This window comes from Hemibagrus wyckioides, linkage group LG02 (assembly GCF_019097595.1).
Source record: "Hemibagrus wyckioides isolate EC202008001 linkage group LG02, SWU_Hwy_1.0, whole genome shotgun sequence".
In the NCBI taxonomy this organism is placed as follows: domain Eukaryota; kingdom Metazoa; phylum Chordata; class Actinopteri; order Siluriformes; family Bagridae; genus Hemibagrus; species Hemibagrus wyckioides.
In genome coordinates this window covers 17,417,393-17,434,172 of record NC_080711.1, presented here as the reverse complement: position 1 = coordinate 17,434,172, position 16,780 = coordinate 17,417,393, and the positions used below count along the sequence as shown (strand labels likewise).

Below are 16,780 nucleotides of genomic sequence, written 5' to 3'. Positions count from 1 at the left end.
GTACACCCCTGAGCTTTTTTTCCCAGTCAAACGCTGAGGCGGTACCAATGTTACTGTAACACCATGTTACTGGCTATGGTGGCATCATCGCTGTAAGCTATCCTTCTTCAGAATAGTATATAAATATTTGTCTTTCACAGGTATTTTAAAAATGCTGGAGTATTAGAAATGGAAATTCAAAGTGTCATGTGTCATGTATTCCGACCCCTCAACTTTTTGTACATCTTATTGTATTACAGGATGTTTTCTTTTTATTTATTTATTTTTATTCATGAATGTATTCAGTTGACTTTATTGCCATGAATCTACACAATAATCCATAATGATAAAATAAAATATTTTTAGAAATGTTTCTAAATTTATTAGGTTTTATATATAGGTTTTGTCTATAATAATAATAATAATAATAATAATAATAATAATAATAATAATAATAAAATGAGCAATACATTTATGAATGAGGCAATAATAAATAACACAAAAAACTAAACTAAAATTGTCAAAATATTTCAGCTTATCACATTTCAATTTTTATTTTCAACAATTTTATTTCATTTCAATTTTATTCAAAAGTACTTAAATTTCATAATACCCCTTTTTCATTTCCTAATAAGAATTGTTTTTAATGATGACATTTATTTCATAGTGCTTGGCTACATGGCTGAAAAGACTATTTTGGAATTTTACAGAGGCTCACAAACACTTGTCTAAAAAAAAAGCCAACTTGAAGAAAACTTAAGCACTTTCACTGAAACAGTAAACTTGTGGTTCTGAAAGTAGAGAAGAGAAGAGAAGAGAAGAGTTGAGAAGAGAAGAGAAGAGCAGAGAAGAGAAGAGAAGAGAAGAGAAGAGAAGAGTAGAGAAGTGTAGAGAAGAGAAGAGTAGAGACATTAAGAGAAGAGAAGAGTAGAGAAGTGAAAAGAAGAGTAGAGCAGAGAAGTGAAGAGAAGAGTGGAGAAGAGAAGAGAAGAGAAGAGAAGAGAAGAGAAGAGAAAAGTAGAGCAGAGAAGAGAAGAGAAGTGAAGAGAAGAGTAGAGTAGAGAAGAGTAGAGAAGTGAAGAGAAGAGTAGAAAAGAGAAGAGTAGAGAAGAGAAGAGAAGAGAAGGGATGAGAAGGGAAGTGAAGAGTAGAGAAGGAATGAGAAGAGAAAAAAGACAAGAGAAGGGATGAGAAGAGAAGAGAAGAGAAGAGAAGAGAAGAGAAGAGAAGAGTGGAAAAGAGTAGAGACGTTAAGAGAAGAGTAGAGAAGTGAAAAGAAGAGTAGAGCAGAGAAGAGAAGAGCAAAAAGAGAAGAGAAAAAAGAGAAGAGAAGAGAGGAGTAGAGTACTGAAGAGTACAGTAGAGACCAGTTGAGTAGAGAAGAGAAGAGAAGAGAAGAGAAGAGAAGAGAAGAGAAGAGAAGAGAAGAGAAGAGAAGAGAAGAGAAGAGAAGAGAAGAGCTGTGGAATAGACTGAAACAAATAAACCAGAATTAGTCAAGCATATCTAAAGCTTTTACAATCTTCACAAATAGCTATTTTTAGTGTGATGTTAAACATTTGCTTAGCATATGTCCCATGAAACTATTTTTGTAACATACAGTACTAGCTAGTTCAGATGCACTAACATTAGCTTGCTGTAATTGTTTCATGCCTCAGCAGCATAATGCATAAAATCGTGCAGAGACAGGCCAAGAGCTTCAGTTAATGTTCACATCAAACATCAGAATAGAGATGAAAAATGTGAGCTCTGTGACTTGAACCATGACATGGTTGTCAGTGCCAGATTGACTGGTTTGAGTATTTAAGAAACTGCTGATATCCTGGGATTTTCACACACAACAGTCTCTAGAGTGCACACACAGTACTACAAATATCGAGAGAGAAAGAAATCATAGGAAAATGGCCAGATGCTATTGTTATGGTTTGATATGCTAGGAGGGACTCATTTAACACACTTTACAAGAATGGTGAGCAGAAAAGCATCATTAAATCTTGGGATGGATGACTTCAACTGCAGAAGACCACACTGGGTTCCACTCTTGTTCACCAAGAACAGGAATCTGCTTCTATCATGGGCACAGATTCACCAAATTTGGACAGTTAAAGAAAAAAATTCACCTGGTAATTTTTACAGTCTTCAGCTGTCAGGTTTCAGTGAGTCTGTGCCCATGATAGCCTCTTGGCTATTCTTGTTCTTGGCTGACATGAGATATGGTGATATGGTGATATGGTGATATGCTTCTACTGTTTGATGTGTTGAGCATTCTAAGATGCTTTTCTGCTCCTTTTCTGTTAGCATTAGAATAGCCTAACTAGATTTTAAAAAACAAAAAACACACCTAATGTTACCAGAGCTGTAAGGTTCTGTTGTGTCAAACTGCCCCCCCCTCTCCCCACAGAACCAGTATCCTCACCTCAGGTTCATTAGAGCTCTGTTGTGACTGGGTGATGGGAGAGGAGAGAGAGTATTTAAACTACAGCTACCCTCAGACCAGTAGTTGGTGGTGGCTAGATGGTGTATGGTGGCTGAGGACTTGTCCTTACCTCCAGAATTTTCATTGTGAAGTCTTAGTTTAGTAATTTTGTATATCTTTCTCTCAATTGTGTTGAGACTGTTGAAGACACTGATTACACCTATGACTGAGACGTTATCTGAAGAGAAGTAAGTGTTAATTTGAGTTTCCCATTATAAATATTAAGCTTTAATTCATGTCTTTTGTTTAGGTCTAGTAGGAAGGTGAGTGCCATTTTATTTTACATAACTATTTTTCTCCTGGTTACATTAGTTTGAGGGAGTTAGTTTAGTTTGCTGTATTTTGTTTTCTTTTCTTTGCAGCTTACTCAGTTAATAAGAGTTAGTTTTGTTATGTTTATTTTGGCATTTTTGTAAATAAAAACCTCTTTTGTTGTATTGGCCGTGGTTACTTGGGTTATTGTTGCCATTTCTGGGCCTGGAGACGGCATTTCTCTCACTACCAACACTTTAGATCTGTTGCGGTCTTCTCTAGCCTAATTTAAGACCATAACACTAAATAGTTACACTGGACATATACTATACTAATACAGTAAGTGCTAAACATTATTGTACTCGCTACCAGAAGTTTCATATGCACTTAACTCTCACAACTTCTTTTTTTTATTTTACTCCACCAAATGCATGTCCTCTCCTTTCCTCTGCTTGGCTATGATGTAAGTGTGGCAGATGTCTGTGATTTGCTAAATATGGAGTCTGACCACTCTGAGATTCTGAATTTTTTAAAAACTTACCCCTAGCAACTTCAAATAAAAAAAAATAATTAAAACGTTTTATTCATTACACAACAGAAAAAAAAACATAAAATAAGGATAGAAAGCTTAACCTGTTTGAGCTTAAACTATTTCTACCCATTATAAAAATTTCACTAGATGGCACTGTGGTTTCAAGAGAAAGCTATTCCTATGTTGGCTGATGCAAAATACTTCATTCGGATCATTTTCTGAAATGATCATTGAGTTTTCAGTAACATGTATGTGTTTTGAAATAATAAAAAAAAGATACATGCTCATGCAAAAGGTTGAGATGTTTAAGATTTTAAAGTTAACTGAGAAGGCTAAGAAGGCTAAGGGAAATTAGGCATTTGGCATGCAATTCTAGGCATGCATTATCATCAAGGGGATAAATGTATTGTTATTCCATTATATATTTCCTAATAAATAATTAAATTATTATAATTATAAACATTTTTTTAATATATCATTTAAAAACTCTCGGTTCTGGTACCTAGGTGGTGGAATGAACCCTAGATGTCTAAACAGTTATCAGAGTCACTGATCTTTCTTTAATCACTGATCTGTCTTTACAGGATGTGTGAAGACCTACCTCTTCCTGAAATTCTTAAATTAGTATTGTTACTTATATAAAAACACAATTGTCCAATTGCAGCACAGCAAGCATAACAAGGTACAGCACACATTATTTTTGACCTACCAGCTTTTCGGTTCATTAAATGCAGCAAGCACAAATGCTAGGGTAGCATTAAAACTGCAGCATCACAGCCTTGACTGCTCAGAATAATGTTAACTGACATCTGTATCCTGATCATTTCTCAGACCTTGCATTAACAGCTATGTTAACAGCTAGGATAAATGTATTACTTTTTTTTAAAACTTACATTTGGTTATAAGTACTTTCGTACTTTAACTCAAGTGGAAATTTAAATGAAGGACTTCTACTATTACCAGAGTAACATTTTAATTGTGGTCTCTCTACTTTCACTCAAGTACAGTAGATGTGTACTTTGTACTAGACAACTGGATCAGATCATCTCCAAAACTGCAGCTGTTCCTGGTCTGCAGTGGTCAGTATCTATCAAAAGTAGCCCAAAGAAGGAACAGTAGTGAACCGGCGACAGTGTCATGGGTGGCAAAGGCTCACTGTTAATTGCGAAGGCTGGCCCATGTGATCCGATCCAACAGATGATCTACTGTTGCTCAAATTAAAGAAGAAGTTAATGCTGGTTCTGATAGAAAGATGTCAGAATACACAGTGCATCACAGTATCTTGTGCAGGGTCGAGAGGAACCTATAACCTATCTCAGCTTCAAAGCATATCTTTGGACTAGGGGAGGAAACACCACAAAGCACATGGAGAACATGCACACTGTATGCACATAGTGCATAGGCAGGATTTAACCCTCCCCAGACATGCAAGACAAACATGTTTACCACTGAGCCACTGGGCCCTGTTTTTGAACTGAATATCACAATCTGAACAGTACCAGAGTGAATGTGATGATCCACATTACTTGATTCATCTTTTCTAGTAGCAAATCTGACAAATACATGGTAACGAACTGACATCAAGTACCAAGCAGTGGCAGGCCGTGCATTTCACACCTAGATCTTCACTGATGTCCTTCTTGAATTAATCCACCTCTATACCATCATTCTGACACCACAGCGATAGACACTAATCAACCGTTAAATAGCAAAGTAAAAAAGAAATTAGGCAACAGTATTTCACACCTTACAAGTCAATTTTATTACAGTCCACCTTGAAAATGTATTTGTAAGGATGTCTGCGACCAAATCGATTTCTTCTCCTCTGTCAGCCATTGTGAGTTAAAATATATATATTTTAGTTTGTGCGGTTCGCTGCCTCTGACTACTCCAATTATCAAATCAAAGGATGGGAAATTGCTGACATAATCATATGCCTGCTAGATGGCCCCAGTGACACCAACTCGAAATCTGATTGGTTAATGTAACAATTTCATTGCCACTTATTTTAAGCTACAGACGCCTGATGTCAGCCACTGGCTGAAATATGATTGGATAAATACTCTTATCATAAATATACACTACTGGAAGCAGCGCAACCAAGAGAAAAGCTATGAAATGTAGAGAATAGTCTTTTGGAATAATTTAATATACATTCATGGAAAAATATATTAAATATATTAAAATGCAAGTCAGTGATTCAGATTACTGCTGTTTTGGCCCACCACTGTCTGCAAGTATGTTTGAACACCCATACTTATTGAATATAATATAATAGATTTTATTACCCCAGCTTTGGGCTTCCTCTTAGTTCCAGTGACAGGAAGTCATAAGTATTCCCATCTGACACACCTATTAAATCATGCAGTGGTTGAATTTGTTTGTTTGTTTTTGTTATGCAGTTTGAGCAAAGTGAATACAAAGCAGGAAATGACTCATGCTGTGTTTATTTTTATACAGAACAGAGGCCTAATTTCAATTTCCATATACACCATGGGGTGTGAACAACTTAATAAAAATATGTTGCCATAAATGTTTCCTTTCTTAATAAATTCATATTATTAGTTTAAATCAGCATTAGTTATTCTCAGTCATTCATCCTTGTTCAAATGTGCCATTCTGTCTCTAAATTTCAAAATATATAGAGTTGGCAGGGCATTAGAACCTGGGGAAACAGGTGATGCATCACCGCTGTGTTAACTGTTTTGCAAACTGAGAGCTCCAGGGGCACCAGCAGCTATAGTTAGTTAGCCGTACACTGGAAGCCAGGACACTCCCAGTATAATTAATGGGAAGATTTTTTGGATATAGTTATCTATGTAGATGCTAATGATCTATGTCTTTATCAGTCTGAGGAAACTATGGCTAAGATGTTAAAAGTGTGTAAATTTGTGTAGCCAGTGTTCAGTGCCACATCTCACTTTACCCTTGTGATCAGACATTTATACTTTGACATTTTTAACAGAGCATGGTTTGACATCTTTTACATGGTTTTACATCTGGCTTACCTCACTGCTAACAGTCCTTTTAAAGAGGCTGACATAGCAAATCTGCCCTATATTATCTTGTTCATTCCTTTGACCTTAGATGTCCCTATCAGTGAGTGATTGCATGCAAGTTGGCAGGGGATTAGGGCATAATTATGTCATAATTGTGAAAGAGAGAGTGTTTTTGTAGAATTCTAGAGCCTTTCTGCCAACATTACCAGACTAAACACTGGCTTTTCCAAGATATTTTAATTTATTACTGGTGAAGGGGATGTTTTAACCGACATCATACTACAACTCCCAGAGCACAATCTGACAAGGCTGACACTAAATAGCCAATACACACTAACTCTGTCATATTCACAATAATACTGATCATATACATGCTGAAACCCACCCCCAGAAAAAATGACAGCCTCATTCCTACTGCCTGTGATTCGATATGTACAGTCTCAAAAATATGTAAAGTCTTCAATATGTACAACCACAAATAACATAGCACAAAACAATATGTACAAATTCACAAATAACATAGCACAAAAACACACACAACACAGTAGAGACAGACAAACTATCATGGGTTGTATCAATATGCTTCGTGTGTTTTTGGGTTTTTTTTTTACATTTGACAATGTCAAGATCATCTATGGAAAAACGAACTGGAGGAAGCAAAGGCTGCTTGTCAATTTCTGATCAAAAATGGCACAACTGAGAAAAACACCAGTAAGATATCTGGTGGCACATTGTAAAACCAAGTTTTTACAATCAGATTTGTGTGAAGATAGCAATAAGAGCTCAGAAAGAGATTCTTGGTCAGTCCTTGGTCAGTACTCTGCCTGTACAGTTGAATTTCCCATGGCACCAATTCGCTATACTACAGCTATGAGCGCCAGTGAAGGAGGGGAGGAACCAATGACCTTGGCACCAATGGCAGTAGGTGTCAAAAAGCTCTACAGGAATAGAGGCCACAAGGCTTCCTGTAGAAATGAGGGCCAGGCTACTGGAGATAGAAATGAAAGATCACCCATTTATGACTCTTATAAACTAAAATAAAATAAAATAAATAAATAAATATAATAAATATAATAAAATATAATAATATATAATAAAATATAATAAAATAAATATAATAAATAAATAAAATAAATAGCGTGGAAGGAAAGCCTTCTGGGCTACAAAAAATCTCCTAATACTGATAGATCAGCATATCTCTCTGCCCTAATAAAAGATAACAAAAACAATTCTAAATTTTTATTTAGTACTTTGGCAAAATTAACTACTGTAAAACCACAGTAACTAAGTGCACACCTTCTATATGCAGCAGCAATGACTTCATTAATTATTTCAATGGAAAAAATGATAATATCAGGCAGAAAATTGTATTAATTTAAAATAAAAGAATTTGATAGATAAATCTGAAGATAATATTACTATTTCTGATCAGCGCTTAGAATGCTTTACTCCCCTTCAAGAGCCTGATTTAATTTCTTCTTCAAGACCATCAACCTGCATACTAAATCCCTTATGTTATCCCTATGTTTCCTTAAGCAGAAAATACCAGTAGCTACTTCTAAAAATGATACATTCTTCCCTTAGCACTGGCTATGTGCCTAAATCTTTTAAACTAGCAGTTATCAATCCCCCAATTAAAAACCTGACCTCAACTCCATCAGCTGTCCAACTTTACGCCAATATCAAACCTGCCCTTTATCTCTAAGATCCTCAGAAATGTTGTAGCACAGCAGTTATGTTCATACCTACATAGGAATAACATTTATAAAATGTATCAGTCAGGATTTAGACCTCATCATAGACAGCACTGGTTAAAGCGGTAAATGACCTGTTACTGGCCTCTAATCAGGGTTGTGCAACTATTGGTAAACATGGTATTAGCTTCCACTATTATGCCGAGAGACAACAGCTTGTTAAGATTGAAGAATGTGTAAAGGGCATTAGACAGTGGATGCTTACTAACTTCCTCCTGCTTAACTCTGAAAAGACACAATGGACTTACACTCGGCCCACATACCACAAAGAATGACGGCCCTTTGGTGGCCCATGTTTGGTTTACGTGGGCCAGCACAGGGCCAGCACTGGGCCATACCACATAAACCAAACCATAACTGGACCACATCTGGCATGCCATCATATAAACAGTGCCATCACTGCCAGACCTGGTCCGCATCTGGTTGACATACCACTTGCCATGCCAGAACTCAGCCAGCAGTGCCGGCTTAATGCCAGATCTGGCCCAGACCCGTCTGCTATGTGGGGAGTTATTATCATATTAAGTCTAACATTAAACTAGCACCTAGAGTCTGCTTGTCATACATTGCTGACAGAAAATGCAAGGTTTTAAAGTGAACTCGTTTTCATGGTACACAGAATGTTCATGAAAATATGATTATCCTGACCTGAGCTAATTTACTGAATCAACCAAGTCATATCTCCATTCTTTCTTTTCATCCATGATGACATTAAAGTCTTCTGGTGATGCTTCTAGTGTTTTAATGCTGATTGTGCCGCAACCATGATACCTGTTCATTACAACTTCCAGTGAGATATTTTTGGAGTGTGCACACGGCATTCTTAGATGCGGACACGCACATCGTCCTGCTCGGTCCTGCTCCTCTGCAGTGATGACAAAAAATCATAACAAACCAATTTGAAAAGTGGGGGGGGCATAAACGGGATTTTGAAAGGTGGGGAGGACATGTCCCCCTTGTCCCCAGTGGAAATTATGCCCCTGGCTGAATGGCTTGGTGATAAAAAGCAGGCAAAGAGTTACACAGATTCTTGAGCTCCTTACATCCATTTTTGGGCTTGTTCTCTTAAAGGAAAATTTCATTCTCTGCAAATACAGTATGTCCCTCTTTGCCACATGAATATCACATCGGAAGGTTATCAGGATCATAAGGGAGTGGTCTTTCCTTTCTATCTCCAGTAGCATGGCCCTCATTTCTCCAGGAAACCTTCCATCCTCTATTCCTATAGAGCCTTTTAACACCTACTGCTGACACAGGATGGGATCTCTGTGAGTTACCATTGCTGTTGTAAAACTATGTCATTTTAGCAATAATGTCGTTATATTCAGAGAGATGGGTCACAAACATCGTCATAGCAGAATGGGTAAGTGCACACAGTGTATTTGTTGAACACTGTGCCACCTACAAATATTTTACTAGTGTTTTTCTCAGTTGTGCCATTTTTATCAGAAATTGAGAAGCAGCCTTTGCTTCCTGCAAATTGTTAGACAATGTTTCCATGCATGGAAACATCTAACCATGCTCTTGTTCTAAGAAGTGTGATCTCAATCTGCATCCTGACCTTTTCTTCTTTCCATATCGCTTCACTAACCTGGTAATTTCTTTTTAGATTCAGCCTTTTACTCCTTTAGAGTCTTTCAACTTTCAAACTTAGAGATACCCCACTCATATGGCCTCTTTCTGACATGTATATTGAAGTGGAATCTGGGTTGAGGCAGTCTGTAATTTTTTTTTTACAAAAGTGAAGAAAATTACTTTCTTGTTAAATCTTAAAAAAGTATATGAATTTGAATTGTTATTTTTGTGATTGGCATTGCATTCATGTAAGAAAACTTTAGAAAGATTTTGCTAGATTTATAATTGATGATATTGACCACACATTTTCTTTGTGAGTAGAAAATGTTTATTTGATTTTATTTTTACTTGAAATATGGCAGGGGCTTTAAAAGCCTTGCACATGGTGGATGGCAAGTGATAAAAATAACAATAACAAAAAAATTCCAAAGGGCTGTAACGTTAATGGGAACAATGCTCTTATGGAAATGGATTTTTCATGACATACGTCTAACTACCACCTTCATTCTATGAGTTTAACCTTTTTATCAATTTTTGAGCAGCACAACAAGATAAACGTACAGATCCCAGAGATATACTCTATGGCTAAAAGTATGTGGCCACACAGTGTGTACCTCACCCATACATCCCATATGCAATGTCATTTATTAAATCCTTTGGTAGAGCATGATTAGCTAACAGTCTGAATTGTTCTCCTTACACCTCTTGACTGGGGGGGACCACAGGACTGCAGAGACATAAAGCACCCAACCCACCTTAAATTTGAGGACAGATCAATAATGTCCAAATCGTTCTGCAACTCCCCAGCCTCATTTCTGCTTTCAGTGGCTCAGCTGAGGCACCCTAAATAAGAATGGGATGCAAAAAGCAAAAGATGTCTTAAACAAAGGAATTGAAAGTCATACCTGGCAGAGACGAGTATTATAATTTATGTCTAGCTGGCTTAGAAAGACACATTCTGTCAGATTCAAGACAACAAAGTAAAATTTCTGTATGCAGCTTCATGACACACATACTATATAGGTGACATTTACATTTCCTGGCCAAAACCTTGTGCTACAGTGACACAGTCAATGCCATTTATATAAAATAACTGATTATGAGCTTGATATATCTGTTAGCTGAAAATATTTATTGAAAACTAATGCTTTTAATTTGATGTTGAAAGATTTTAACTTTTTAACAACAGAAATCGATCACATGAAGTGCTCTTACTCTTTAAACTCAAGAAAAAAGCCTTATACACACACACACACACACACACACACACACACACACACACTGGATCATGAGTAAGCTGAAAGACCTGAAATATTGGGATTGTATTTTATTTTGGTGCTTCTTTTAAGTATTGAAACCTACTCTCAGCATCTTTGCATCATATGCATGCTGCAGCAGCGTTTCAACTTCCTGGCAAACACTTGACATTTACATTTCCTGATACCCAGACTTTTAGTAGATTATGTAACAAACTGACTCAGAGTAAGGATTTCTTTGAAATAATAGATGAGTTAAAGGTGTCTTTTATCTGATTTTCTAATGGCTTACTCTTTGCATCGACTTTCTATAATCTCCATAACACTGTGAAATTCACAATGTAGAGATTATTTTAGGTTTTCTACAGGGAAACCCTGTATGCCACAGTAAAGTGGTATAAAATATTTAAAACAACAACAACAACAAAAATAGAACTTAGAAGTTGCAGTTTAGGCAACTTCTAAGTTGTCCTAGCCTAGATTTAACAAAAACACTACAAATGTATACATTTTGGATATTAAAAAATATTTGTATTTACAAATATTCTGTAGGGGTAATAATTGCCTATTTACATACATATTTTGTATTGTACACTCAGCCACAGAAAATAGTGATAGAAATTAACAGTAATTCCTCTGCTGGTATGATTTCTGGAGGTGGATATTCATCACCATCTTAAATTACAAAGGCAAAGGTCTGCAGAGCAATACTGGCTGTACTGGCTTTGTAGTCTTGTTAGAAATTTTTTTTCTTATTATTTGCCCATCCAAACAGGAATTGAAAGTCACACCTCAGGTGAGAGAAGTATCTTTTCTGACATGCTGTCTCATGTTTAGAGGGGATTGTGTTCTGCTGAACTTCATACAGCAAGGCATTTTTTTTTAGGTAACAACTTCCTGACAATCAGCTAGCATTTACATTTCCTGGCACAAAGACCAAAATATGTACAAGTGACCCAAACAACATGCAGTTTTATGGTGAAAATATATATAAAATATATTCCTAATCAATATATTTGGCAAATCCTTTGCAATCTCCCTTTTCTATATACTACAGTATTGTTGAATACTTGAATGCTGTTGAGTCCTTGATGGCAATGTTTATATTTATCCTCTCATTCTAATAAGTGATTTCTGGAGAAACAACATAAACAGGGACTCGTAAGGAAGATGCTCCATATAAACTGATTTTTACAATTAGTGTCACTGATTAAGTTTTCTATAAGCGTTATTTATTTATTTATTTAATTATTTTATTAAATAATATTAATTATTTAATAGGCATTATTGGAAGGAGCCTCTAGATAGATAGATAGATAGATAGATAGATAGATAGATAGATAGATAGATAGATAGATAGATCGATAGATAGATAGATAGATAGATAGATAGATAGATAGATAGATAGATAGATAGATAGATAGATAGATAGATAGATAGATAGATAGATAGATACTTTATATTGTTGCCACTTTGTAACAGTCAGAGGTAAAAATTCATAACACCAGCTCCTCATTGATTATTAGAATTGATATATTGCCTATGTTGCCACTGCTGTATCTGCCATTTTTCAAGTTACATATTATCTTTGCCTATTCAGTTCTATTCTGTTTACTCCATTTAACAAATCAGTGGAAGTAGTCTGAGAAGGTATGTTAAGGTATGTAGTTTGGGTCTGAAATGTTGGTGTGGTGGTATAGAAATCCTTTAGATGTAAAGTAGTGTCTATGGTAATGGCAGCTTGAGTAAGCCTGTTGGCAGAGAATGATGCTAGAAAAAGTGATTTGTATGCATTACCACATTCAAATTTTATTTCTGTTAAAATATTACAAATATGAGTACTGTAAAAAAAATAATGGCATAACAAATGAATATATAACACATTTTAATGCACTGATACAAATTAATACATCCGCCAGAAACATCAGACAAGCTTAAAAGCATTCTTGAGCATTTCATTAATGACAACATAAACAACTCTTAATTTTGTAAACAAATAGGCAAAAAATATCATCTTATTTATTTTGCACACGGTGCATATCCTCATAGACTGGGCTAAATTCCCTTGAATCCTCTGCATCTTGATTCACACAATGGGCCTTCACCTGTGAACAAAAAGCAAGTGTAACCTTTGAGCGGACACAGTTTTCTTTTTCATCTTGTTTTGCTACAACAAACCACAGGCACCACATCACAGTCACTTTTTGGGAAGTGCAGAGCTTGCAAGACACTTGCACATTACCACTTTGAATATAAGTGTAGACAAACTGGCGGATGCTCCCTGTCACACAACACGCACACATATATCAAGTTTAATACTGAAAATACAAGACCAGAAAATCCAAATTGGAGCAGACTGATTTGCTGTGCCTACCTTGGGTACTAACACCCAGACCACCAGGAAACAAACCACAAGCATAGTGCATGCAATCAGGGCAAAAACCAGCACCAATGGTTCAGTCATGGCAGATGACTCTTTACCAGTTGATTTTTCAGAAGATAAGGTCTTATCCACATCTGCAAAATCATATCAGGTGGAACATTCATTTTTATTACAATATTGACATTATTAACAATATTAACATTATATTATATATATATTAATATTATATTAACATTTTTAGCTTCACATTTTTCTTTGTCTAACAGAAAATGGTTGGACACCAAGACTTGATTATGCACTGTTACTTAATTTTATAGCATTAAAAAGTGGTGTCAGCATTAATACTGCCTAATATATATAGTTTAAAGATGCATACTTACCCTTCACAAACAGGAGCCTGCTACAGCCTTCTTCTTCTTCTACTACATTTTTGTAAATATTGTAACTGCTATACTGGCCTATGTACAGTCCAGAATCTTTTGGCTGCATGTCACTAAGAGTCATAATTAGTTTGTGCCCATTGCCACTGATTTTCACTCTATCTGTGTACTTTGAACCAAAATTACATTTGTTACTTTGCATGTCATAGATCAGCAGTACATTCTTGCTCGGGAGTCGTGTATATATTGTTAAAGTATCTTTTTTGTTGTCCTTTGTGTTGCATTCCATGGTAAAGTTTTCCCCCCTTTTCATCTGTTCAAAACCATTCTCCCTCTCAGATGCTGTGTAAAGAAAGGAGAATGTATCATTGTTCTTGAAAACAAAACAAAACAAAGGCAAACAAAACACTAAAGCAACTAGAAGATATTCAATTCAATTTAATTCAATTTTATTTATATAGCACCTTTTACAGTGGATATTGTCTCAAAGCAGCTTTACAAAAGAAGATAAACAGAGAAAGGTAATCAGATAAACAGAGAAATAAATAAAAATAAATAACTAAATAATTAGAAATAAAAATAAATTATTAAATTAAATTATTAAACTATTTTATCCTTATTTTATTTTATCCCTAATGAGCAAGCCTGTGGCAACGGTGGCAAGGGAAAACTCCCTGTGATGATATGAGGAAGAAACCTTAAGAGGAACCAGGCTCAGAAGGGAACCTCATCCTCATTTGGGTGACACTGGACAGTAAATAATGTAAATGTAACTGATTAATGTCCTTTCTACAACAGCAATATATTATAACAGCTATATAACTATAGCAAGATATTTTGCTAGATGAATGGTACAAGTTGTATGAATCTATTACAAGAAAGTCAGAAGCTGTATTACATGCAACATCCAACAAAAAATATATAGGTTATTAAAATGTCCCTTCACATGTTTTCAACAAAATGTGTTAATAAATCCTGATAATAATGAAAGACACTTATTAAAGAAAATGCTGTGCTCACCAGCTCCTAGAACGATGTAGGTAGCCAAAACAGCAGTAAGGCACCAGGTTATAGTCAGAGTTGTCATCATGGCTACATGAGCAAAACAGAAACTTCATACTGCGTGCAAATTCATATAACCATAACAGGAAATAACTATGACTTCAGTAAAGGAGAGTAGGGGCAAACATGCTGACTTCAGTGCCTGTAAGTCAAAACCACAAAACTTGTAGCTTTGAACATATGCTTTTACTACATTAATAAAAGCATATAACATTTACTAAACGCTTTTTACTAAATGTTTTACTTTACTTGAGGTCAATATATTTCATCAATCCAATTTATAAACACAAAACAACCGTATACACATTAACATTTTAATTAAACATTTATTTGTTAAATTTGACCAGTGTAACACATTTTCAATTCAATTCAATTTTTTGTACAGAACAGCATGAACTAGTTTTTCAGCATCATGAAGTGACATCATATTTCTCAGCAATATTTCTGAGATGAAAGAAGGCTACCCTAGAGATGTTATCTAGATGAGCTTCAAATGAAAGACCAGAGTCAATAATCACAGCAATGTCTTTTACTGCTGAACATGATGAAACAGAAAGACCATCCACAGTTACTCTGTAATCAGAAAGCTTACTTCTGGCTGCATGTGGTCCTAGCACCTCTGTCTTGTCAGAGTTAAGCAGGAGGAAGTTAGTAAGCATCCACTGTCTAATGTCCTTTACACAGTCTTCAATCTTAATAAGCTGGTGTCTCTCATCTGACTTAGCTGAAACATATAGCTGTGTGTCATAGGCATAACAGTGGAAGCTAATACCATGTTTGTGAACAATTGCACCAAGGGGTATCATATATAAGGAGAAAAGCAGTGGGCCTAAAACACCGAACATAACCTTGGTATGCACAGAGAAGTCACCATTAAGATCTACAAACTGATAACGATCAGTCAAATAAGACCTGAGCCAGGAGAGGGCTGTTCTCTTAACGCCAATATTTTCTTGCCTATCAAGTAGAATAGTGTGGTCAGTGGTGTCAAATGCTGCACTTAGATCAAGTAACACCAGCAAGGAGACACAACCCTGATTAACAGTAACAGGTCATTTACCACTTTAACCAGTGCTGTCTATGATGAGGCCTAAATCCTGACTGATACATTTCATAAATGTTATTCCTATGTAGGTATGAATATAACTGTGGTGGTACAACATTTTATAGGATCTTAGAGATAATGGGGAAGTTTGATTTTTAGCCTATAGTTGTACAGCTGACGGGGGTCGAGGTCTGGTTTTTTAATCAGGGGGTCGATAACCATTAGTTAAATGATTTAGGCACATAGCCTGTGCTAAGGGAAGAATTTATCATTTTTAGAAGGATTTAGTATGCAGGTTGAACGTTTTGAAGAAGAAATTAGTGAAATTAAATCAGGCTCTTGTAGGGGAGTAAAGCATTCAAAGCGCAGATCAGAAATAGTAATATCTTCAGGATTATCTATCAATTTGTTTGGTTTTAAATTAATAGTCTGAATTTTTTGCCGGATATTATTAATTTTTCCATTGAAATAATCATAGAGATATGCTGATCTAGCAATACTAAGAGAATTTTTGTAGCTCAGAAGGCTTTCCTTCCACGCTAATTGAAATATTGCCAATTTACATTCTAATTTCCTAGCTGATTGTTTGAAGGTTCATATACACCATTCTTTCACATCTACAAATTGATAATGATCTACAATCATGTCTAGGATCTTGGAGATTTGATATGTGTTGAAATGGCAATTCCTCTGCTGGCTGTGGGTACATCGTTTCATGATTTCCCTGTCTTTGCTTTGAGCTAATGTTATCTGAGTAAACATAACTCAATTAATGAAACTTTATGGTGTGTGCCATTAGGCTGTGTATGCTAGCTAACTAACTTACACCTGCACTCAACTGTTTTATCTATGTACAGTGCTCAGCATAAATGAAAATTTTTCCCTTTGAAAATTAAACACGTTTTATTAAACATTTATTTTTTATTAACATAGTTAATAACATAGTTCATTAACATAGAGTGTGGGCACCTAACATCTTTAGGATAAGAAGAATAATATTTTTTTTTTTTAACAATACATTTAATAAGATGTTGCAAAAATGTTTACAGCTTACAACAAATTTAAATAAATTTAATATTTTGTATGG

At 35.5% G+C, this 16,780-nt stretch overlaps 1 protein-coding gene across 1 annotated transcript; it reads right to left on the bottom strand.

Moving 5' to 3' along the window:
* Positions 1-12,603: 12,603 nt before the first annotated feature.
* LOC131363695 (uncharacterized) lies at positions 12,604-14,934 on the bottom strand. Its single transcript, XM_058406471.1, has 4 exons — positions 14,607-14,934; positions 13,587-13,928; positions 13,198-13,340; positions 12,604-12,928 (listed from the first exon to the last, which is right to left on the bottom strand). The coding sequence occupies exons 1-4, from the start codon at positions 14,674-14,676 to the stop codon at positions 12,839-12,841; spliced, it is 645 nt and encodes a 214-aa protein (XP_058262454.1). The 5' UTR covers positions 14,677-14,934; the 3' UTR covers positions 12,604-12,838.
* Between the last annotated feature and the right edge of the window lie 1,846 nt (positions 14,935-16,780).